The sequence below is a fragment of the Zalophus californianus genome, chromosome 14, assembly GCF_009762305.2.
Source record: "Zalophus californianus isolate mZalCal1 chromosome 14, mZalCal1.pri.v2, whole genome shotgun sequence".
In the NCBI taxonomy this organism is placed as follows: domain Eukaryota; kingdom Metazoa; phylum Chordata; class Mammalia; order Carnivora; family Otariidae; genus Zalophus; species Zalophus californianus.
This window is the reverse complement of record NC_045608.1, coordinates 7,323,046-7,347,113: the sequence shown is the minus strand read 5'-3', so window position 1 is coordinate 7,347,113 and position 24,068 is coordinate 7,323,046. Positions and strand designations below refer to the sequence as shown.

The 24,068-nt window shown below is 47.5% G+C and overlaps 2 protein-coding genes across 5 annotated transcripts; one reads left to right on the top strand and one right to left on the bottom strand.

Annotated features, from left to right (window-relative positions):
• Positions 1–79: 79 nt before the first annotated feature.
• Positions 80–3,741, top strand: B3GNT4 (UDP-GlcNAc:betaGal beta-1,3-N-acetylglucosaminyltransferase 4). 3 transcript variants are annotated; one of them, XM_027577375.1, is made up of 2 exons: positions 80–207; positions 2,513–3,741. In XM_027577375.1, the coding sequence occupies exon 2, from the start codon at positions 2,521–2,523 to the stop codon at positions 3,592–3,594; it is 1,074 nt and encodes a 357-aa protein (XP_027433176.1). In that variant the 5' UTR covers positions 80–207; positions 2,513–2,520; the 3' UTR covers positions 3,595–3,741. The 3 variants fall into 3 exon arrangements, with proteins under 3 accessions (XP_027433176.1, XP_027433177.1, XP_027433175.1); XM_027577376.2 differs by lacking the exon at positions 80–207 and adding an exon at positions 224–1,589; XM_027577374.2 differs by lacking the exon at positions 80–207 and adding an exon at positions 224–2,378.
• Positions 3,742–3,913: 172 nt separating this feature from the next.
• On the bottom strand, positions 3,914–21,444 carry DIABLO (diablo IAP-binding mitochondrial protein). 2 transcript variants are annotated; one of them, XM_027576120.2, is made up of 6 exons: positions 21,292–21,444; positions 20,319–20,445; positions 15,737–15,868; positions 14,904–15,014; positions 14,653–14,749; positions 3,914–4,776 (listed from the first exon to the last, which is right to left on the bottom strand). In XM_027576120.2, exons 1-6 carry the CDS (start codon positions 21,390–21,392, stop codon positions 4,580–4,582), a joined length of 765 nt encoding a protein of 254 aa, XP_027431921.1. In that variant the 5' UTR covers positions 21,393–21,444; the 3' UTR covers positions 3,914–4,579. The 2 variants fall into 2 exon arrangements, with proteins under 2 accessions (XP_027431921.1, XP_027431922.1); XM_027576121.2 differs by lacking the exon at positions 21,292–21,444 and adding an exon at positions 20,530–21,282.
• Positions 21,445–24,068: the final 2,624 nt, after the last annotated feature.

Here is a 24,068-nt window from a genome sequence, read left to right as displayed (position 1 = left end):
GCTCCGCGTCCGTGCGGCCGCCGCGTCGGGTAGCGGGGAACCGGCAGGGGGCGCGGGGCGGCCGGTGCGCGAAGCCCCGTGTGGGAGGGGTCCCGCGGCGCCCCGGAGCCCCGCCCCAGCCGAGCGGGCGGTGCGAGGCTAGAGCCCCGGGTCCCGGCTCGGCTGCGCGAGCTCCTCGCCTGTCGCTGGCCCCGCGTCCCGACTCAGGTAGGTCCGCAGGGGGCGGGTTGAGCGGGCCCCGGGGCGCCTGGGGCCACCGCTGCGGGGTCAGGCGCGTCTCACTGGGCCGGAGGGTCCGCGCATCCGCGAGGGCGCTGGTCTGGCGGCGGGGTCGTCTCCCCCAGTGGGCCGTCGGGGCTAGGCGGCCTCCTGCTGCCCCTCGGCTTCTGCTCGCCTGCCGGGGCCCGAACGGCCGGAACCGGGCCTCGTGGACCGGGAGGGGTGTCCGCCGCGGGGCCCCTGCTCTTTGCTCCGACGACCCCGCCGGCCTTCGGCCCCCACAACAGCCAGTTAGAGGCTGTCGCGTGGAATGAACTAGCCCTTGGCACTTTCCCTTACCGGAGCGTGTTGGGTCGCCGAGCCCCCAGGACCCGAGACGGCTGTCCCCGCCAGAAACAATTGCAGACCCTTGGGACTCGGCAGCACACTTGCGGGGGGTGGGGGTCGTGCCCTCGCTGAAGCCCACGAGGGGTTAAGAACCGGGCTCCTGGGGGCTCGCCGTATGGAGACCTACACGGGGCGGGTACTGAATTCGGATTCACAGTAGTGTGAGCGGTGGGGAGCCTGGCTCCGCGGTCTTTCCGGGGGGTGGGGGGGGGAACTGGCCTGGGTCAGACGTGGGGGGGGGTGCGCCGCAGGCCCAGGCTCCCCGCCCGCAGCTGGAAGCCCTCCCGCTCGCCCGCGCCGCAGCCCCGGCGCCCGTCCCAGCTGCGGCGTGGGCTTGACTAATCAGCCGTTCCCTAGCTGGTCTCCTGCTTCGCCTTCCCTTCCGTGATCCACCATCTAAGCCGCCGCAGGAGGAACCTCTCAAGCAGTGTAATTTGTCACCGCCTTCGCCGAGTCCTCCAGTGGGTCTGTCCCGAGGTTGCAGTAAACCCAAGCCGCCGCGCGCCCCTCACCGGGGCCTTCTCAGGCCCGAGCTCCCCTTCCCTTTGTGCCCATTCCCCCTGCCCCTCATCCTCCGGCCGCAGCACGCTCCTGGCCGCCGAGCCGTCGCGCCTGCTCCGACTCCGGGAGCTCCGTGACGCTGCCTGGCACTCCTGCCCCCCCCCCCCGCCCCGGTCTTTGCGGTTTGGCCCCTCCGTTCAGCCCTTGCTCAGATGCCCCTTATCAAGGAGCGCTTCCTGGACCACCACAGGCTGGAATCCTCTAACCCAGTCGCTGCGGTCCCTTACGCTGCTTCCGTTTCTTCTCAGCACCGTCTCAAGTCGGGATTGGTTTTGTTTGGTCTCTGTCCTCCGCGGCCCTGCCTGTCGTGGCGGCCTCCGCGTCCCCGGCGGCCGGAAGCGGTGTGGGACCGGGATGGGGCGACCGCGGGCGGACCGGGTAGAAGTGAAGGCCTGTTGGACAAGGACCACATGGCAGCTGAGGTGAAGGGGAGGGGCTCGAGGCCTGGCTTTGCTGCCCTTGATCTTGGGCCGGTCCGTCTCCCGGCCTCCATTTCCGGGCCTTCTCTCGGTCCTCGGGGTGCTTGCCGAGAGAACCAGAGCCGCGTGGCGGGGAGGGATGGGCCACCGCGGCCGCAGGGCAGGCAGCTCGGCACAGGTCTCCGGCTTTCCTGCTCTTCCGTGCAAGGGGTTTGTTCTTAAAACCCGCTTTTAAGTGACTCCAAGAAACCTTCCAAGAAGCTGCGGGAAGAAACTTGAGGCCAATGTGAAGGATGTGTCCTGTGGTTGCCTGTCTCAGGAGGAGCAAACTAAGGGCAGTGCCCGGGGCTGTCCTCTCTGGGACACCTAACACAGGGCCTGCCACCAACAGATTAGAGCGCACACTTTTTTTGGGGGGGGGGGTGGGAATGGTTTGATTTTGGACTCAAGGGCCCTGAATGTCAGGTTTTGTGCTTAGAATGAATTTCACTGGAAACTAAACTAGCTCTGTGCCATTTTCACTAGAAGATACTGGAGTTTCCTGGGAAATGCTAAAAGTGCTTGTGGTGCCTCAGGTTTTTGGTTTTTTTTATTTTTATTAAGTTAATTTAAGTCATCTCGACACCCAGTGTGGGGCCCGAACTCACCACCCGAGATCAAGAGTCCCATGCTCTTCTGCCTGAGCCAGCCAGGCGCCCCATGGTGCCTGGGGTTCAAAGCAGCTGCAAGTCCTTTGGGGGAGAAAGCTCACGAGAGCCCTCTGAAGACCGCAGAAGGCAAGGGCTGGCGTAGGTGTGCTTGGCCTGTCCGGGGGACAGGGACTCTGGAAAGAGCCAGAGGATGCGCTGAGAAAAGTAAATAAAGGGCAGGCCAGCAGGAACTTCGCGGCTGGGTGGCGGCCTGCTCACGCGGCGCTCTCCCTGCAGGCCCTGCCATGTCCCGCAGGCTGGGCTGCCTGGTCCCGTCCAGCCTGGCTGTGCTGCTGCTCAGCGGCCTGCTCTTCCTGAAGAAGGAGGCCACGCCGTCGGGGGGCTCCGCGGCCCGCCAGCCCTTCTGGGCTCCCCCGGGGCCCCGCCGCAGCCAGTGTGCCCCCAACCACACGGTGGCTAACGTCTCCCTGTCCTTGCCTGGCCGTCACCGCCTCTTCCTGACCTACCGCCACTGCCGCAACTTCTCCATCTTGCTGGAGCCCTCAGGCTGTGCCGAGGACACCTTCCTGCTCCTGGCCATCAAGTCGCAGCCTGGCCACGTGGAGCGGCGTGCGGCTATCCGCAGCACGTGGGGCCGGGGCGGGGGCTGGGCCAGGGGCCGGCAGCTGAAGCTGGTGTTCCTCCTGGGGGTGGCGGGACCCGCGCCCCCCGCGCAGCTGCTGGCCTACGAGAGTCGCGAGTTTGATGATATCCTGCAATGGGACTTTGCGGAGGACTTCTTCAACCTGACCCTCAAGGAGCTGCATTTGCAGCGCTGGGTGGCAGTTGCCTGTCCCCAGGCCCACTTCGTGCTAAAGGGAGATGACGATGTCTTCGTCCATGTCCCCAACGTGCTGGAGTTCCTGGAGGGCTGGGACCCAGCCCGGGACCTCCTGGTGGGAGACGTGATCCGCCAGGCCCTGCCCAACAGGAACACCAAGGTCAAATACTTCATCCCCCCGTCCATGTACAGGGCCCGCCACTACCCACCCTACGCTGGGGGTGGGGGATATGTCATGTCCAGAGCCACCGTGCAGCGCCTCCAAGCAGCCGTGGAAGAGGCTGAACTCTTCCCCATCGATGATGTCTTTGTGGGCATGTGCCTGAGGAAGCTGGGGGTGAGCCCCATGCACCATGCTGGCTTTAAGACATTTGGAATACGGCGGCCCCTGGACCCCCTAGACCCCTGCCTGTACCGGGGGCTCCTACTGGTGCACCGCCTCAGCCCCCCGGAGATGTGGACCATGTGGGCGCTGGTGACAGATGAGGGGCTCAAATGTGCAGCAGCCTCCTTGCCTCGACTCCAAGGGGCAGGTTGAGTGAGTAGACCCAGTGTTGATTTTCCTGTCATGATGACAAATTGAGAACTTGACACTTGACCCTGATGGTCTATAGGAAATGCTGACTTCATTTTTGTAACCCCCACCCCAACCTTGCTAACTCTGATTAAAAACACTGAAACCTGGCTTCACCTGTCCCAGCATGTGTTGAATGGGAGCCAAATTTGGCTTAGCAAATGCTGCCAGAACTCGGGTGCTGGGGCGGGGGGGGGGGGGGGGGGGGGCAGGGTAGTTCCTGGAGCCCCTTGGGGCTCTGCCAGTCTGGGAGGTGAAGGAAAGAGGCTGCACAGGGCCCCAGAATATACACACAAACATGTTCTTTTTGAAGTGCAAAACAAAAAAAAATTATTCTCCTTCAGATACAATAGAGAAACTCGAAGGAAAGAAGGAAACAAGCATGTGTTGGAACGTGTCCTATTGAGCACCAGGTAAACGCTCTACTTTCAGTTCCTTAAGGATAATGGACTTTTGGCTCCTAGGCTTCGCTGTCCTTACAGGCAATGGGGCTAGATCACAGAAGGCATTAGAAACACTTAAAAAGAAATCTTATGAACAGGCTCCCCTCCCCCCCCAAAAATGCACATTCCTATGGGGGGAGCAAAGACTAAATCATATTTGAAAATGTAAGACTGGAAACAGAAGTTAAACAGCTACTGAACTTGTCTGGGCATGACAAAAAAGGACCCCTCTCTCTGGCCAGGCTGCCGAGATGCCCTGGGTGAGAGGTAAAAGGATGGGTGCATGGGAAGCTGTGCAGACTGGGGTCAAATGTTAAACAGGGTGCAGTGCCCCAGGGGTAAGAACCAGGTCCATGGGGTGGGGGGGTGCAGGCGCTCCCAGCTCACTACTGCCTCCGGCCTGATGGGCCAGGGCAGGACCTGCTGTGTCCTCTCCGTGCAGGGAAGGCTGGGCCGGCCCCGCCTTCCCCAGGCAGAGCCCGCAGACGTGGGCAGCAGCCGGGCACTCAATCCTCACGCAGGTAGGCCTCCTGCTCCGGCTCGGCCCTCTCGTCCCCTTCCTCCTGTGTTTTCTGACGGAGCTCCTCCGTCTGTGCTTCTGCCAACTTGGTCTCTGCTTTCTGGGACAGCTGACGCACTTCCTGTACCTGCGACTTCACCAACTGAATGTGATTCCGGGCAGTTATCGAGGCCTGATCTGCTCCTGCCAAAAGATGGGACAGTGAGGCTGAAAGGTTGCATGGGGCGGAATGCGTGGGGCAGGCGGGGGGGGGGTGTCGAGGAAAGCCTGGGGCCCTGTGGCTGCGTCTGAGCCCCTCCGTCTTAGTCTGTCCCTGCCCTCCCTCTCTGCATAGCAGAGAACTTCCTACCTCCACGCTGAGGTCTGCATTTTTCTCCAGCTATCGGCAGCTCTCATTAAGAATGACAACCCCCACAATCCTCTTTATAGCTACAGAGCTCTTAGCACGGACACCTTATGAATTTAACCACACAACTAACACACTTCTTTTTGACAAATTAATAGCTCAATGGAATTGTCAAAGCTCTCTTTCATCACCCAACCCAATCTTCAGAGATAACCTCTGCGGGAAGTTGAAACGGCATCTTTCTCCTCTTTTGTACATATGGAATGCACAGAGAAATACTGTTACCTTTTGTGTCATTATGTAAATTTATACTACTTATTGAACATATTTTGCAATTTTTTTCTTTAAAAATGTTTTTGGGGGGCGCCTGGGTGGCTCAGTTGGTTAAGCGACTGCCTTCGGCTCAGGTCATGATCCCAGGGTCCTGGGATCGAGCCCCACATCGGGCTCCCTGCTCAGCGGGAAGCCTGCTTCTCCCTCTCCCACTCCCCCTGCTTGTATTCTCTCTCTGTCAATTAAATAAATAAAATCTTTAAAAACAAAATGTTTTTGGGCTCTCATTTTGTTTACCTGCTACTAGTATGTCCTCATATAGATACACATATTTATCAATTCATCTATAGAAGATCTGGGTGGTTCTTTCCAACCTTACTGTATTAATAAGGATCTTCAGTACAATGCTAAAAGTTAGTGGAGAATCGTAAGCACCCCTCTTATTGCTGACCTTGATGGGAATGCCTCTCATAGTTCATTATTAAGTAGAATTACTTAACCTTTATCATGTTAGGAAAATTCTATTCATAACTGTACTTAGATTTACATCATAAATGGGTACTACATTTTACTGACGGCTTCGGGGCACATGGTGACATTACATGGCCATTATATTACGTAGCTTTCCTCCTCTACTGCAGATGATCTCAAGTAGTGAGTTATGTTGATAGTTTTTTTTTTTCAGTATTGAAGTGTCTTGTATTTTGAGGGTGAATGGCTATATTTGACTTACATCCATATAAGCGATGCTGACCATAGTTTTGTTCCAGTGCTGGCCTAGTGCAGTTTGCGGTCAGGGCCCATGCTGACTTTATACAGTGACAACAGTCGGAAGGCTTGCCATCACGTTCTATGCACTGGTATGCTTTCTGCAACAGGAATTATGTTTCTTGAAGATCTGCTAAGACTCTCCACGAAACAGTTGGACTTAGTGTCCATTTTGGGGGCACAAAATCTTTGAATACTATTTCAACTTTTATGGTTATTGGTTTTATTTGGATTCTTTACTTTTGGGGACAATTTGGGATTTCCATAAAGACTGTAATATTTATATAATGAAAAGCCCTCCGTATCTCTAATAGCCCTTTCTGATGTTACTTTTGCCCTCTAAAAAGTCATACTTGCCAAATTTTTAAGGGAACATATTTTGCCTTTTTAATTATTTTTTAAAGATTTTTATTTATTTTAAAGAGCGTGAGCAAGCGCATGAGTGGGGAAGGGGCAGAGGGAGAGAAGAGAATCCCAACCAGACTCCCCACTGAGCACAGAGCCCAACGTGGAGCTCCATCTCACAACCCTGAAATCATGGCCTGAGCAGAAATCGAGTCGGACGCTGAATCGACTGAGCCACCCAGGTGCCCCTATTTCTTTAAATCTTCTTACACCTTTTATTTCACATACATACATCATTCATTTCTTTACCACTCATCTACCGATGGACACTGGGTTGCTTCCATATCTTGGTTACTGTAAATAATGCTGCAGTAAACACAGGTGCATATATCTTTTTGAATATTTTTGTTTTCGTTGGGTAAATACCCAGTAGGGGAATTACTGGATCATATGGTATTTCTATTCTTAATTTTTTGAGGAACCTCCATACTGTTTTCCACAGTGGCTGCACCAATTTACATTCCTACTAATAGTGCACAAGCATTCCCTTTACTCCACATCTTGGCCAATACTTGTTATTTCTTGTCTTTTTGATAGGAGCCATTCCGACAGGTGTGAGGTGCGATCTCGTGATTTTGATTTGCCTTTCCCTGGTGATTACTGATGTTGAGCATCTTCTCGTGTCTGTTGGCCATCCGTATGTCTTCTTTGGAAAAATGTCTATTCAGATCCTCTGCCTGTTTAACTGGATTGTTTTTTGGTGTTAAGTTCTATATGTATTTTGGATATTAGCCCCTTATCAGATATATAATTTATAAGTATCTTCTCCCATTCATTAGCTTGCCTTTTTGTTCTGCTGACAGCTTCTTTTGCTATGCTAAAGTTTTTTATTTTGGTGTAGTCCCAATTATTTTTGCTTTTGTTTCCCTTGTCTGAGGAGACCTATCCATACCTAGATGTTGTTAACGGTGAGATTGCCTATGCTTTCTTTTAGGAGTTTTATGGTTTCTGGTCTCACACTTAGGTCTTTAATCCGTTTATTTTTTGCGTATGGTGTAAGTAAGTGGTCCAGTTTCATTCTTTTGAACGTAGCTGTCCAGTTTTCCCAACACCATTTGTTGAAGGGACTGTCTTTTCCCCATCATATAGTCTTGCCTCCTCTGTTGTAGATCAATTGACCACAGAGGTGTGGGTTCATTTCTGGGCTCTCTATCCTATTCCATTTATGTCTCTTTTTGTGCCAGTACCACATCGTTTTGATTACTATGGATTTGTAGTATATCTTGAAATCCGGGATTTTGATACCTCCAGCTTTGTTCTACTTTCTCAAGATTACTTTGGCTATTCAAAGTCTTTTATGGTTCCATACGAATTTTAGGATTATTCTAGTTCTGTGAAAAATACTATTGGCATTTTGATAGGGTTGCATTGAATCTGTAGCTTGTTTGGGAGAGTATGGATATTTAAACAATAATAATTATTCCAATGCATGAGAGCATGATATGTCTCTACATCTCTGATGTCTTCAATTTTTTTCATCAATGTCCTAGTTTTCACTATATGTGTCTTTCACCTCCTTGGACAAATTTATTCCCAGGTGTATTACTGCTTTTTATTTTTTTTTTTAAAGATTTTGTTTATTTGAGAGAGAGAGAATGAGAGGGAGCACGAGAGGGACGAGGGTCAGAGGGAGAAGCAGACTCCCTGCTGAGCAGGGAGCCCGATGTGGGACTCAATTCCTGGGACTCCAGGATCATGACCTGAGCCAAAGGCAGTCGCTTAACCAACTGAGCCACCCAGGCGCCCTCAGGTGTATTATTGCTTTGGGTGCAATTGTAAATGGTTGGTTTATTAAGCTTTTGTTTATTTATTATTTATTTATTTAGAGTGTGTGTGTGTGTGTGTGTGTGTGTGTGTGTGTGTGTGCGCGCGCGCGCGCACGCGTGCACAAGCAGGGGTGGGGCAGAGGGAAAAGGAGAGAGAGAATACCAAAGCAGACTGTGCCCAGCAAGGAACCCAACAGAGGGCTCGATTCCACAACCCCTAGACCATGACTCAAGCTGAAACTGAGTCGGATGCTCAACCAAGCCACCCAGGTGCCCCTTGTTAATTTTTTTTTTTTTTTTTTGTAAACATTGAGTATGTTAGCTGTGGGGTTTTCATATATGGCCTTTATTATGTTGGGGGATGTTCCCTCTAAACACACTCTATTAAGAGTTTTTAACACGAATGGATGTATTTTGTCAAAGGCTTTTTTTTGCATCTATTGATCCTATGGTTTTTATCCTTCCTCTTATTGTGAGGTCTCACACTGATTTGCAAATATTGAACCACCCTTTCATCCCTAGAATAAATCTCATTTGTTCTTGGTGAATGATCTTTTTAATGTATTATTGATTTCAGTTTGCTAATATTTTTAAAAAAGATTTTGACAGAGTGCGCTTGCGTGAGCACAAACACAAAGAGCAGCAGGCCAAGGGAGAGGGAGAAGCAGGCTCCCCGCTGAGCAGGAAGCTGGACTCGGGGCTTGATCCTAGGACCCCAGGATCATGACCTGAGCTGAAGGCAGATGCTTAACCAACTGAGCCAACCAGGCGCCCCAGTTTGCTAATATCTTATTGAGGATTTTTGTATCTATGTTCATTAGAGGTACTGGCTTCTGGTTTTCTTTTAAATATTTACTTGAGACAGCGTGAGCACGTGTGCTGCTTGGGGGCGGAGGGGCAGAGGGGAAGGGAGACAGAATCCCAAGCAGACTCCCTGGTGAGTGCCGAGCCTGATGCAGGGGCTTGATCTCGTGACTCTGACATCAGGACCTGAACTGAAACCAGGAGTAGGAAGCTTAACAAACTGCACCACCCAGGCACCCCTGGTTTTCTTCTTTTTGTAGTGTCTTTGGTTTTGGTGCCAGGGTAATGCTAGCCTTGTAGGATGAATTTGGGAATTTTCTTTTGTCTTCTATCTTTCAGAGTAGTTTGAGAATAGGTATCTTTTTAAATGTTTGGGGGAATTCAATTTGGTGAAGCCATCTGGCCCTGGACTTGTTTGTTGGGTTTTTTTTTTTTATTCCATCTCATTACTAATAATTGTTCAAATTTTCTATTCCTAATTCACTTTTGGAAGATTTTCTGTTTCTAGGAATTTATTATTTCTTCTAGATTGTCCAGCTTGTTGGCATATAATTATTCATACTCTTAAACCTTTGTATCTCTGTGGTGTTGTTGGTACTTCTATTCCAGTTCCAATTGAGTACTTTTTTTTTTTTTTTGGATGAGTCTGGCTAAAGTTTATCAATTTCTCTATCTTTTGAAAGAACCAACTCTTGGCTTCACTTTTTTTTTTTTTTATAAGATTTTTTGAAAATTCTCTACACCCAATCTGGGGCTTGAACTCACAACCCCAAGATCAACAGCCAGCCAGGCGCCCTTGGCTTCACTGATCTTTTCTCTTTTTAAAACTTTATTTCTCCTCCAATCGTTATCATTTTGTTCCTTCTACTAGCTTTGGGATTTGTTTGTTCTTTTTCTAGCTCCTTTAGGTGTAAGGTTAGGTTTTTTGAAGGTTTTGTTTCCTGAGGTAGGCCTGTATTACTGTAACCTCAGAACTGCTTTTGCTGTGTCCCAAAGATTTCAGTCCATCGTGTTTTCATTTTTCTCCATGTATTTTTTTATTTCCTCTTTGATTTCTTGGTTGGCCCACTTGTTTAGTAGCATGTTGTTTAGCCTCCATGTGTTTGTGTATTTTTCCAGGTTTTTTTCTTGAAATTGATTTCTTGTCTCAATTTGTTGTGGTAGGAAAAGATACTTGATAGGACTTCAATTTTAAACTTAGACTTGGTTTATCGCTTAACATGATCTATTCTGAAGAATGTTCCATGTGCACTTGAAAAGAATGTGTATTCTGCTGTTTTGGGCTGGAATGTTGTGTGTGTAAATGTAGGTCTATCTGGTCTAACGTGCAGTTCAAAGCCATTGTTTCCTCGTTTTCTGTCTGGATCATCCATCCTTTGATATAAGTGGGGTGAAGTCCTTTACTATCATTGGATTACTGTCAACTTCTCCCTTTATGTCTGTTAATATTTGCTATATATAGGTGCTCCTATGTTGGGTGCATATTTACAATTGTTATGTCTTGGATTGATTCCTTTTTTTTTTCTTTTGGTTAGGGAGAGAATGCACACACGGGGAGGGGGAGAGGGAAGGAGTGAATTTTTTTAAAGATTTATTTTAGAGTGTGCTTGTGGGGGATGGAGAGGCAGAGGGTGAGGCAGTGAGAATCTTAAGCAGACTCTGAGTGGAGTGTGGAGCCTGACGCTGGGTTCGATCTCATGACCCTGAGATCATGACCTGAGCTGAAACCAAGAGTCAGTCAGATGCTCAACTGACTGTGCCATCCAAGCACCCTGAGAAAGTCTTAAGCAGGCTCCATGCCTAGTGTGGAGCCTATATGGGGCTTGATCTCATGACCCTGAGATCATATTAGCCAAAATCAAGAGGCAGATGCTCAACTGACTGAGCCAACCAGGTGCCCCACACAGTCTTAGTCTACTTGTCTGATAGAAGTATCACTACCTTGGTTCCCCCCACCTCCCCGCCGGTCTCGCTTATATTTGCATGGTGTATTTTTTTTTCCATCCCTTCACTTTCAGTCTATATGTGTCTTTAAGTCTGAAGTGAGTCTCCTGCAGGCAGCTTATAGATGGGTCTTGTTTTTCTTACCCATTCAGTCACTCTATGTCTTTTGATTGGAACACTTAGCCCATTTACATTTAAAGGAATTACTGATAAGTATGTACTTACTGCCATTTTGTTAATTGTTTTCTGGCTGTTTCTATAGTTCTCTGTTCCTTTCATCTTTTGTTCTTTTCCCTTCCAAGTTTCATGGCTTTCTTTAATGTTTATTTTTTGTGTATCTATTACATATTTTTGATTTGTGGTTACTACTAGGTTCATATATAACATCTTATGTGCATAGTAGTCTATATTAAGTTCGTTGCTTAAGTTTGAACACATTCTAAAAGCACATTTTTACTCCCCATGTTTTATGGATGTCATGTTTTACATCTCTTTGTGTATCCCTTGACTAATTTTTGTAGATATAATAGATTTTTACTACTTTTGTGGTTTAACCACCATACTGGCTTTCTAAGTGAATAATATTTTTACCAAATACATTTGCTTTTACTTGTGAAATTTTTTCCTTTGTTAAAATTTCAGAATTTTAACATTTCCTGAGTGGTGATGAACTCCTTTAACTTTTGTTTGGGAAACTACCTCTCCTTATATTTTGAATGATAACCTTGCTGGGTATTCTTGGTTGTAGGTTTTTTCCTTTTAGCACTTTGAACATATTATGCCACTTCCTTTTGGCCTACAAAGTTTGTGCTGAAAAACCAGCTATCAAATACCCCTTACGGGGAATCTCTTGCATATAACTGTTTTGCTGTTTCTAAGATTCGGTTTATCATTACTTTTTGTAATATTAATTGTGTCTTGGTGTGGATCTCATCCTGTTAAGAGCTATCTGCTTCCTGGACCTGGATGTCTGTTTCCTTTCCCAGATTAGGAAAGCTTTCTGCCCCCTTCTAGCTCTTTTCTTCTGGGATCCCTATAATGCAAATGTTGTTATACTTGATGTCACCGAGTATCTTTAACCTGTTTTCATTTTTTATTTTTGCCCTTCAGCTTGTTTTCCATCATGCTGTCTTCCAGGTTGCTGACCCATTCTTCTGCATCTTCTAATCTGCTGTTGATTCATTCTAGTGCATTTTTTTAATTTCAGTTGAATTCTTCACCTCTGACTGGTGGTTTTTTTGTTGTTGTTCTTTGTTTTAGAGAAAGCAAGAGCAGGAGGGGCGGGAGGGGGAGAGAATCTCAAGCAGACTCTGTGCTGAGTGGGGGGCTCGATCTCACGACCCTGAGATCACCACCTGAGCTGAAACCAAGAGTGGGACGCTTAACCTGTGCCACACAGGCACCCTTTATTTTGTATTTTCTCTTTGTTGAAATTCTGAGTTCATCCACTTTTTTCTCAAGTCCAATATCTTTATGACCATTACTCTGAATATCTTCTCAATTGTCTTAATGTTCTTTTAGTCTTGAATCCTTATTCTGACATTGTTCTGCCAGCTTTTTGGGGTAGCTTTCTTTTAATAATGGTTTGGTTTAGCTTTTTATAACTTTTTTTTTTTAAGATTTTATTTATTTGCCAGAGAAAGAGCACAAGCTGGGGAGCAGCAGAGGGAGAAGAAGCAGGCTCTCCACTGAGCAGGAAGCCCGATGTGGGGCTTGATCCCAGGATGCTGGGATCATGACCTGAGCTGAAGGCAGATGTTTAACCAACTGAGCCACCGAGGCACCCCTAGCTGTGATTATTTTTTTTTGAACATATTCATAGTTATTGTGATGACTCATGTTGGAACTTGTTCCTTTTTCTTTTAAAACTTCCCTGTCAGGGCATCTGGGTGGCTCAGTCGTTGGGCGTCTGCCTTCGGCTCAGGTCATGATCCCAGGGTCCTGGGATGGAGCCCTGCATCGGGCTCCCTGCTCTGTGGGAAGCCTGCTTCTCCCTCTCCAACTCCCCCTGCTTGCATTCCTGCTCTCTCTCAAATAAATAAAATCTTAAAAAAAAAAATTTAAAACTTCCCTGTCTTAAATTCATTTATCAAGTTTTGTTTAGCAAGGTCTAATGTTGAGCTGATGTCTATCTCTTCTCAAAACTACTGGCATGCTTTCACTTCTTCCCCAAACAGATTTAAAAAAATTTAAGTTTTACTGAATTTTGTTCATTCTTACATCTGTTGTTCCTAACTTTTTTCTTCACAAAGTAGTTTCTTCAGAAAGCATATGTGGTTGGTAAACCGAGTATTTTTATGTCTAAAATGATATTTGGGTGGATATAAAATTCTAGGTTATTGATTTGTCACTTTGCATCTAGGGTTGTTGATCAGAAGCCATATCTGATTATACTTCCTTTGTAGGTAAATCTTCTTATAGTTTAAGTATTACAAAGGAAGTACATAAAGGAAGTATATAAAAATTGTATATTTTATATTGAGCCCTTTTTATTTTTTTTAAAGATTTTAATTTATTTATTTGAGAGAGAATGAGAGAGAGCACGAGAGGGAAGAGGGTCAGAGGGAGAAGCAGACTCCCTGCTGAGTAGGGAGCCCGATGTGGGACTCGATCCTGGGACTCCAGGATCATGACCTGAGCCGAAGGCAGTCGCTTACCAACTGAGCCACCCAGGCGCCCTACTGAGCCCTTTTAATCAGTTTTGTAAAAATGTCTTTTTTCCCAGATAATGCTTACACTTTACTTTCCCTTTTCTCCAGCTCAATCTAAGGCTGCCTGGGAATGTTCACACTGGAATGCCTCAGCAAACCTTCCTGTTCACTGTACCTAGAAACTCTGCTCCCACCTCTGGTGTGGCACTGCTATAATGCTTTCACGTTTCTAATGTTTCACTCTTCATTCCACTTGTGCTTCTAGGATCTCGGATTCCTTTAGTTAAGATTTTTTTTTTTAACTTCTAAAAATATATATTAATTAATTATATCCTTTTTAAGATTTGGTACTAGAGCCCCTAGTTTGTTATCTTAGAGTCAGAAAACAAAAATTTCTATGAGCTACCCAGTTTGAGACCAGTTCAGGTAAGAATAAACTAGTTTTCTTCAAAATATATTTAGTTAAAAACCTTCAGCTCAAGCCCACTGGGTGGATTGAGAGGTTCAGAAAACATCCTGGTGAATGAATAACTGCATTTTCTATATTGGGATACAAAGGTGCAGAGGCTTAGCATTGAGCTGAATCTTACTGTACCCAGTGTCTCAGTGCATTTCTTAACCCTTCGGTCCCCATTTTCTTCATTTGTAACATGGGGATACTAATCCTCACAGTTCCTTAAATTAAAAATTCTATAAAATACTTACTGCAAGTGTGAAACAGACCAGTACTAAATAAATGGTAGCTATTATTTGTCCTGGATTTGCCACTGACTAGGATTCCAGGTCTCCATTTCTCCATCTACACAGTAAGGTTCATACAGATTAGTGGTCTTCAGTCTCCTCCAACTCTGCCACTGTATGACCAGTTATCAATAAATATGGGGTTATAAAAAGAATAAAATGCTTAAAGATGATTTAGATGCAATTATTCTAATTGGCAATAGCTGTGTCGTTTTCTAGAATATGGACTCCCTAGCTAGTGGAAATGGGGACATTTTCTCACAAAGTTAGAGCCACATGGGCCTTAGACTAATGTAAATCCCTCATTTTACAGCCAGATGAAAACTCAGATGGCACCTAGGGAGTGACAACTTGAACCTACCAGTTTGGTATGCAGCTTCTGCCGCCATCTCTGAAAGACCAAGTGCAGTCAGCCAAGTGGTTTCCAACTTCAAGTATTCTTGTTGTTTTGAAGTCATCTGTAAATTAAACACAGCACTTGAGCCAACATGAAGAGGTTAATAAGCACATTAACATGGCCTTATTCAAAACAGATTTAGAGAACAGTTACTATAAGACACCACAACGAGGTAGGCGCACTCATACAGAAACGTCTATTAACATTTTGCTTACCTCAACTCTGGCTCCTATGATCACCTGCCACACTTCATCTTCCTCCTGTGAATTCATTTTCCCAAGTAAACTTGTATATTGTCGGTACAAAGAAATTAAGGTATAAACGGCCTACAAATATAGAATAAATGAGTAAAATAAGTGAGGCATATTAGGATTTGTGAGATTTATACCCCAAGGAAATAGAGTCCCATTACAGCAAACTATTCAGTCCTTCCACCTCACTGAAAATGCATGACTGTAGGAGGTAGAGGCATTATTCCAGGACATAAGTATTTCCACTTGTCAAATTCTGTGTTTATAAAAGCTTGTTAGCAATTCAGACATAGAGAATACAATGTAGAGGGAAAACTCAGAAGGCGGAGGGAAAAAGCTGCTGAAAAATGAAGGTACAATAAACCTATAAATGATTTGGATTCTCCAGATACCTCTCTACTACCTCAGGTAAGTGGTTTTCAAACTGTCTCCACAGCGAAATCCCTGGTGCTGTGAGTGGTAGACTCTAGACCCCTTTACCCATAACTGAACTCAATCAGCTTGGCTTTCTTGTCTTTACTGGGCTGCTGTATTTAAAGATCTAAAAATCACTGATTTAGGTCAAAGGCTCAGCCAACTTTTGTAAAGGTCCAGAGTAAATATTTTAGGCTTTATGGGCCCTATAGTCTCTGTTACAACTATTCAACTCACAAAAGCAGTCTTAGACAACATATAGACAAATGAGCCTGGCTACGCTCCATTAAAACTCCAAAAACAGGCATCACAGATTTGGTTTACAAGCCACAGTTTGCTAACCCCTGGTTTAGAAGATCAAGACTTAACAAGAAGACACTTACCTTAGTATATTCAGTGATTGCTTCAATCAATGCATATGTGGTCTGAGAGAGAAAGGTGGAGGTGCTATCTGTTACCAAAGACACAGCCCTCCTCATTAATGCATCATTACTAAGAGAATGAGGCTCCAATTTCTGAAAGACATAAACATTTCACTCAACTTCTAAAGCTTGAACCAGCTGAAGAAACAAGTGAAAAACACTTCTCACATTGCAACTGCTTGTTTTCTTTTTAGGCTTTGTTTTGGCTATTAAAGACAATATATGGAAATAATTCCAAAGTATGCTTTCTATCTACTTTTATTCTTTATGCTATGTTCCAAATAGCCAAGCATTTCTTTATATGAAATAAAAGTCTAGTAATTATAACAAATTCGATGAAATTATGATTCATTCATTACTACAGGCTAGATACTTGGGATATGAAGATATGTAAGATCTATTCTCTGTCCTCAAAGATTTCAGATGGGGAAGGGGAGGAGCTGGGGCTAACAGGGAACTTGAAAAATTAATGCAATCAAGTACGATGGTGGCAGAAGTCTGTATAAGTGTCTTTTTTTTTTATTTTTTATTTTTTTTTAAATTTTTTTATAGATTTTTTATTTATTTATTTGAGAGAGAAAATGAGATAGAGAGAGAGCACGAGAGGGAAGAGGGTCAGAGGGAGAAGCAGACTCCCTGCTGAGCAGGGAGCCCGATGCGGGACTCGATCCCGGGACTCCAGGATCATGACCTGAGCCGAAGGCAGTCGCTTAAACAACTGAGCCACCCAGGCGCCCAGTGTCTTTTTTTTTTTAAAGATTTATTTGGAGAGAGTGCGCACGCACCAGGGAGAGACAGACCCCCTGCTGAACATGGAGCCTGATGCAGGGCTTGATCCCTGGACCCTGAGATCATTTCCTGAGCCGAAGGAAGACACTAAACTGAGCCACCCAGGCACCCAGAAGTCTGTACAAGCTACAAGTAGGGACATGCATGAGAAAACAATCACTTTTATGTTGAATGAAAATAGCTTAAAAAGACTTCACAGAGTTGATAAGGGATAAGCTGAGTCTAAGAAAGTAAATGGGTGGATGGCGGAGAGCAATTCTGAGCAGAATGAACAGTACAGTCTTGGGTAGGGGTTGGGGACACTTCACTCTGACCTCAGCTATTATGTTAAAAAAAAAAAAGCCAATGTACCTATCTCAAGAGTTAAGGAAATGTGGCTGCCTTAACTAAATTCAAGTATTCCCTGCTTTCTAAAAGTCTGCGCTAAGTCTCTTTGCTTTTAAGGTACCTGACTGTATTTAGTACCTGATTTCAATAACCAAAAGAAGTCCGGAGAGGATTTTCAAGTTTACAAAGAAAAAAAAAGCCTTTACTGTACTAAATGTCTTTTGTAAAAAGCAAAGTGGCATAACATGAACTTTTGGAAAGATATTCTTCACTTTATGCTGAATTATGAAAGGTTTTACAGGAATGCTCTACTTTCAGGTCATCCCTGACTCTGCCTTTTCCTTCCTCAGCAGAGCATTTATTGTATCAGAACAAAGAAACCAATTCCTCTGATCATATGCAGTCTTGTTTTTGCTAGAGTATAAACCCACAGAATCACTTACTGAAAGTAGCAGTCAAGAAATCTTTGACACATGAACAAATCCAGAATTTTACTTACCATATTTATCTTCCATTCAAATAAGTATTCATTACATACCTTGCACTGAAGGTACAGGAAGACTGAAAAGAATATTATTTCTGCTCATTGGAAGCTAATTCTGATATATTCTAACTTATGTCTTCATAATGCATTTTATTTTAATCTCAACACAGGGCTTGATCTCACAACCTTGAGATCACAACCTGAGCCAAAACCAAGAGTCGGACACTTAACCGACTGATCCACCCATAATGCATTTTACAGTGCGTTTCACTTGTTCCTCATGACAGGCCAGGTATTATCACTTCTTTTTTACAGATGAGGAGATGGAAACCCAGAATAATTACATTATCTCCCAAAAAGTCACGTATTTGACCTTAAACCACATCTTCGTCAACTTTTGTACCCTTTCCATTATGCTCTGCTGACTCAGGAGAGTGTAATCATCAAATATCAAAATACAACACAAGTGGTCAGAAAGAGGGAGATCATTGTTGGCCAGAAACTCTGAAAGGCTTTAAAAAGAGGTGGGACTGGGCCTGAAGATAGCTAGGAAGAGAGCTGTCAGGCAGCCTGGGGATGAAGAAATAATGAGGAAAAGATACATCTGTTGCATGCAGGGGACATTCAGGGATCTGGCCTGGTTCCAACAGATAGATAGCACAAGGGAGGTAAGAGAACAAGGAGACTGGAGTACGGGGAGAGTTGGCTGGGTTTTAGTTCTGCAACACACAATGGAGAGCTGCTGCAGGTTCTGAAGAACAGAAGTGAAACGGCCATTCCTACAGGATAATGACCTGAGGCTCCTGTCATGTGGCCCAGAACTGAGGTAACTGGGGCTTAAGAAAAGTGTATGAACTGAGAAAGGACAAACCCAAAAACTTCTTTTGAAGGAAAGAAGAAAGGCTATCCTAATTGTGGCAGAAAATGGCCTGGTGCTCAAGTAAGGGTTTTAGGATTAACAATTCTATGAACAAGCAGAGATGAGGTTTGGTGTGAGGAACAAAAAGAGGCAGGCTCATGAGAAAGCCTCAGAAAATGCTGAAAAGATTTGTGATTAAAAGATCAATTCCATTTAAGATTTATTTATTTAAGAGAGAGAGAACACAAGTGGGGAGGGGAGGAGCAGAGGGAGAAGCAGGCTCCCCACTGAGCAGATAGCCCGATGCGGGGCTGATCCCAGGACCCTGAGATCATGACCTGAGCTGAAGGCAGACGCTTAACCAACTGAGCCACCCAGGCGCCCCTGGAATTGATCTTGTTGCGATAAACACACATATAAGTATCAGAAATATTCTGCCGAAATGGGGTTTGCTAATTTCCTATTGAGCTCTTTCGCAGAAAGCATATAACCAGTGATCTTTTTAATAAGGTACCACTTTCATATCACCTACGTGATAACTCCACCTAGATGTCTACTAGACATTTTAGACTGTCATTTCCAAAACTTAACTCTTGATTTCATCCTCCCCAAACCTACTTCCCCTCCACTCCAATAAATGGTAACTCCATTCTTTCAGGCGCTTAGGCTTTTTCAAAAACCCTGGAATATACTCCATATTCAATCCATCAGCAACTCGTGCTGACCACATTTGGTCCACTTCTCCCCACCTACACTGTTGCCCGCCTACTCCAAGCCTGGACTAGAGCAACAATCTCCCATTGGTCTTCCTAGTTCCACACCGCAACCTTTAAAACCTTATGTGAGATGGTAACAGCCTGTGTTAAATTCCTCTGTGGCTTCCTTTTCAGAATAAAATTCAAAGCCTTACAATGGCTCAAAAGGACAAGACAGTGTGAGTCTCAGCTAATTTTCTGGTTTTGTCTATTACGCTCTTTCTCATTCCACTCCAGCCACATTAACCTTTTTGCTGTTCATCAAACATATCAGGTACACACACCTGCTTCTAGGTCTTTGCACTCAAGAGTTCCTTCTGCCTGGCAAACTCTTCTCCAAGATATTACCATGGCTCATTCTTTCAGATCATTCTGATCACAATTTAAATATCACCTTATCAGAGTAGCCCTCCTGGACCAAACTCTCCTATCTAAAATAAAACAACTCCCTCCCAGTCCCCCTATATTCTTACCCTATTTGCTTCCTACATAGCACTCATCAGGTAGCATTTTATATTTATTTTCTCCCCTTTCTTTTCCCTAGAATGTGGGTTTTTTTTTTTTTTTTTTGAGCGAGAGCGAGAGAGATGGGGGGAGGGGCAGAGGGAGAGGGAGAATCTTAAGCAGGCTCCATGCCCAGGGTGGAGCCCCATGCCGGGCCAATGCAGCCCGATCTCACAACCCTAAGATCATGACCTGAGCCTAAACCAACGGTCAGATGCTTGGCGCACCTGGGTGTCTCAGTAGGTTGAGCTGCTGACTCTTGGTTTCAGCTCAGTTCATGATCTCTGGGTTGTGGGATCGAGCCTGGGGTAGGGCTCTGTGCTTAGTGCAGAGTCTGCTTGTCCCTCTCCCTCTGCTCCTCCCACCCCCACCCCGCCCCTGCTCTCTAAAATAAAATCGTTAAAAACAAAACATCTAAGAGTTGGACTCTTAACCGGACTGAGCCACCCAGGCGCCCCCACCCCAGAATGCAAGTTTTATGAGAGCAGGAATTCTGTTTTGTTCTTACATTTCCAACATGTGGCACATTAAAGTTGCTCAATAAATTTTTGTTGAATGAAAGACTATTCTGATAGATTGTAATATCCTCATCTTATTCTCCTCCCTCTTTATGCAATTTGACCACCTTGACATACTGTTCCTACCAAATGGGACAATTAAAAATGGGAATATTAATATATTTGCTCAGCTATGAAAAGATGAGGCTGGTATAGGAGAAAGTAAACCATCGCGTGGGTGGGGGAGCACTGGGTAACACGAAGAGCTGAGGGTTCACTGCCCGCACTGTACACTAACACACACCCACCGACACTACGGGATTTTTACCTGTGCGATAGGAACTGCACACAGGGTCACACCAAATCCAACTGCCACAGTTCTGTGCCATGGTCTTATCAAGTCTGAGAAGCAGCGCTTCTTAAAGTTAGCCACGACAGGAACACACTGCCTGTACCTAGAAACACAAGTCAAATTTAGGAAGGCGGTGACTACCAATCTGTAAGTCTCTTCAATTTGTTGGCAGGGGTTAGAAACTCACACTTGGCCAAGCAGGAGCCTACACGAAGATGCTGGGTCGGCCTTCCAGGTGACAGGGCTCGGGGGAGAGCGGGTCGGACTGGAAAGCCTCGGACTCGCTGGAAGGGGCAACTGCTACCGAACTCTCGGGAACCTCGGCCGCACAGGGATGCGCGCCCAGTGATTTCGAAGTTTCATCGGTAACAGGTGTGGAAGTTTAAAAGGCAGTCTCAAAGCTTTTTAAAAACCTTCGGCCAAAATAAACACTGCTGCACGCAGCGTTTAGCTCCGGACCTGTGGCCGAGGTTGCCAGGTGTCCCCGATGGTCCCCACTACGTCACACCCGGAACCCGCAGCCAGCAGGGCCGCGCGGGGACCGACCAGCTCCTCTCCTGCCCGCAGGGAAAACTTCCTCTCATAACCCGCCGCTCGCCCGGGCCGCTCCCCCATCTCCTTCCAGTGACGGCGATGGGCCAACGGGAACTCGCGGGCAGGCCGAGGCGCCGCAGGAAGCCAGCCCGAGCTTGGGGAGGGAGGAGGACTGGCGTTCAGCCGGTGGAATAATGGAAAAACCGTCAGAGAGAAATAAACCCCCGGTTTGGCCGCGGGAGGCGGGAGGCAGAGCCGGGACGTCCTCGGACCTGAGAGGGGCGGGACGCCGCGGCCTGCTCGGCCGAGGAGCGAAACGAGCGCCGGCTACGCCGGCGCTGCCGTCCCGGCCACGGCGCTACTTGCGGCGCCTCCCCCCTTGCGGTGCTGCCCTCGTACCCGACCGCAGCGGTACCTGAAGAGGGAGGCTACGCTCCGCGACAGCCAGCTCCTCAGAGCCGCCATCCTGCGCCGGCCAGCCGCCAGACGCACACGCCGGAAGTGACGCCACTTCATGAGCGGAGAACGGGGCGCGGCCTCTTCTTGAGCGGGCCTGGCCCCATGACCACACCCCAGCCCGAAGAAGCAGTCGGGATTGGACGGGAGGGAGGGAGGGGGCGGGGCTTAGGGTAACGCCAGTAACGGCTGCGGCGAACGCCCAACGGCCGGAGCTTCGGCGCGGGCGGGGCGGGCCCTGGGCCTGAGGGCGGGGCGGGCCCTGGGCCTGAGGGCGAGGAGCGGGCGGAGCGGAGTCGGCCGTCGTGAGGGGAGCTTGGACTCCAACCCGGGCGTGGCCGTGCCTCGAGAGGCAGCCCTAGCCCGGGCGCGAGGCGCAGAGCTCTTCCGTCAGCGAGCCGAGCGCGTCCGGCGCGGGGGCGGAGCAGCTCGCCGTGGGGCTGGCGGCTGGGGGGGTGGGCGCGAGGCGGGCGCGGCGGGGGGGCGGGGCTGCGGGCGCTGTTACTTCAGCACCAGGAAGTAGGTGGTCCAGCCGGCCAGCAGGAGCGCCCCGATGAGCACCGTGTAGCTGAGGAGCACGAAGGCCAGCAGCTCTCGCAGCAGCTGCAGCACGTGGATGGTGGACGAGGCCGGCATCGCCGTGCGCGGGAGGCCCGAGGACCTGCGGGGCAGGGGCACTCGGGAGTCCCTGAGCGCGCAAGGAGGACGGTCCCCCGGAAGCCCACCCACCAAGCCTGCGCTGCTGAGCTAGGAGTGCTGTAGGCAATGTGGACACAGGAAGAAGCTAGGCTAGGTCCTGGCCCTCAAAAGAGTAAACACGCTGTCCTAAGGCTAAGGAAGCCCAAAGTACTGATTTTCTCCCTAACAACCAGCTGGACGCCCTCTTTGCATTTACACCATAGAAGTCTTTTAAACCAAAAGTTCCCCTCATTCTTTGGCTCCTAATCTGGATCTGGGTTCTGAGGAGAGAGAAGCCTGTCTCTTCCCAGCCTCAGCTGCTGCATTAGTCTTCCTCCCTGGCCCTCTCTCCTCCCATCCACCTCCTGCATTTTTAATGCTGTGAGTGCTGCTAATGGCCTGGTGGAGTAAGGCTTTCTTTTCCCATCACTCAAGCTGCAGCCCCAGCTGTCGGTGCTGCCTGGGAAGGGAACAGGAGAGACCCATTCAGGTGGGAGAAGACAGCAGGCCCTCCCTGAAGCCCCTCTGCAATTCCCTGGACTCCAAAGCTTGACAACCTGCGGAGTTTGAAAAATGTTTGCTTTATGGTCCAGCACGCTTGCCCTTGTGGGGAGCCAGTATTGCAGGAGTGCCAAGAGGTGGGTATCAATTTGATTCTGGGCTTCCCTCTCCCCACTGTGCTCCTGTGCACTTGCTCCAGTCCTGCTATCTTCCCCCACAGACGGAATCTCAAGGCAACAATCACAAACTTCCCTCAGGGCCAGCCACTAGCTTCCTTCTCTCCCCATTTCACTCACTCAGCAAAGTTTCCGCGACTCCTCTGCTGCAGCAGCTCCACGGTTCCCCTCCCGGTCTGGTGTCTGAGGTAGGCGTGTGCGTACTCCAGCGATCTCGGCAGAGCTGTGGGGCAGCAGCTGCACTCACCAACTAGGTGTGGTCTAGAGACCGATCACAGTCTCCACGTGGTCCCTGAGCAATCAGGGAGCTGCGCACAACCCATCCCAGGCCAGGCGGGGCACTGGCAACCCTGCCTGTTTCACCACCATAGCCCACAGGCTCTAAGGATGCCTGCAAAGCTCTTGACTCGGAGGGGCTAAGCAAGTGGTACACTAGGGGATTTTTCATGCCCCTTCTTGTCTTGCTTTTCTCAACACTGCGGGTGGGATACAGTCCAAATCCTTTTCTAACAAGCTCACATTGAGGAGCCCCATCCTACTCTGAGTCTCAGACTAGAAGAACCATTATACAAATGACTTTCACTTATGACTGTCCAACTACAGCACGGGCTGTTATCTTAAAAAACATGTACGTGTGAGCATGCATGTATGTATGTGAGAAACAGGAGCTTAGAAAACCAAGAGCTCCTGAGTGCTTGATTCTGACAGTTTAGCAGTTTAGAGACACACTGTACGGTCACCTTCCCAATGAGCCCACTTCCAATTTCAACTTCCAAGCGTGATGCAAAAAGGGCCAGTTAGGATTTCAGCAAATAAAGAACAGACCCTTCCCCACATGTAACAATGAAGAAAAAGCACAAACTTTATGCTGTTACTGATTATTTTGCTTTTTGTTGTAGTTTGTGGTTAAAGACTGGGTTTTTTTTGTTTTGTTTTGACCTTTAAAATAGCAGGGAGTGTGGACATCAACCCTTTTTTATCAACATCATCATCCAGAAGCAAATGGCTCCTTAATTTAATCAGGGTCTGTTATTATCAAATCATTGCCCCGGCCGCAGCCCTGCTGAAAACAGGAGCAGAACATTATCAAGCTGCTCAGGAAGCCAGTGAGTAGTAATTGCTCCCCCAGAGAATTGGTCATCTGAAGGGCTTCTATGTCCTGCCTAGTCACAGGAAAGAAAGTATGGCTAAGATTTATACCCTCACCCCACCCCAGAGCAACAGATGAAGAAGAGAGGCTATTAAAGTAGGCTCAGTTCGGTTGGCTTTCACTCCCACGTCCTTCAAATGGATGTCTCGGGGCACTTAGGTATTCCAGCCTCTGCAGGCTCTAGTCACCACGCAGTAACTGAACCTAAGAAACATTATGTGGCTTAAAATT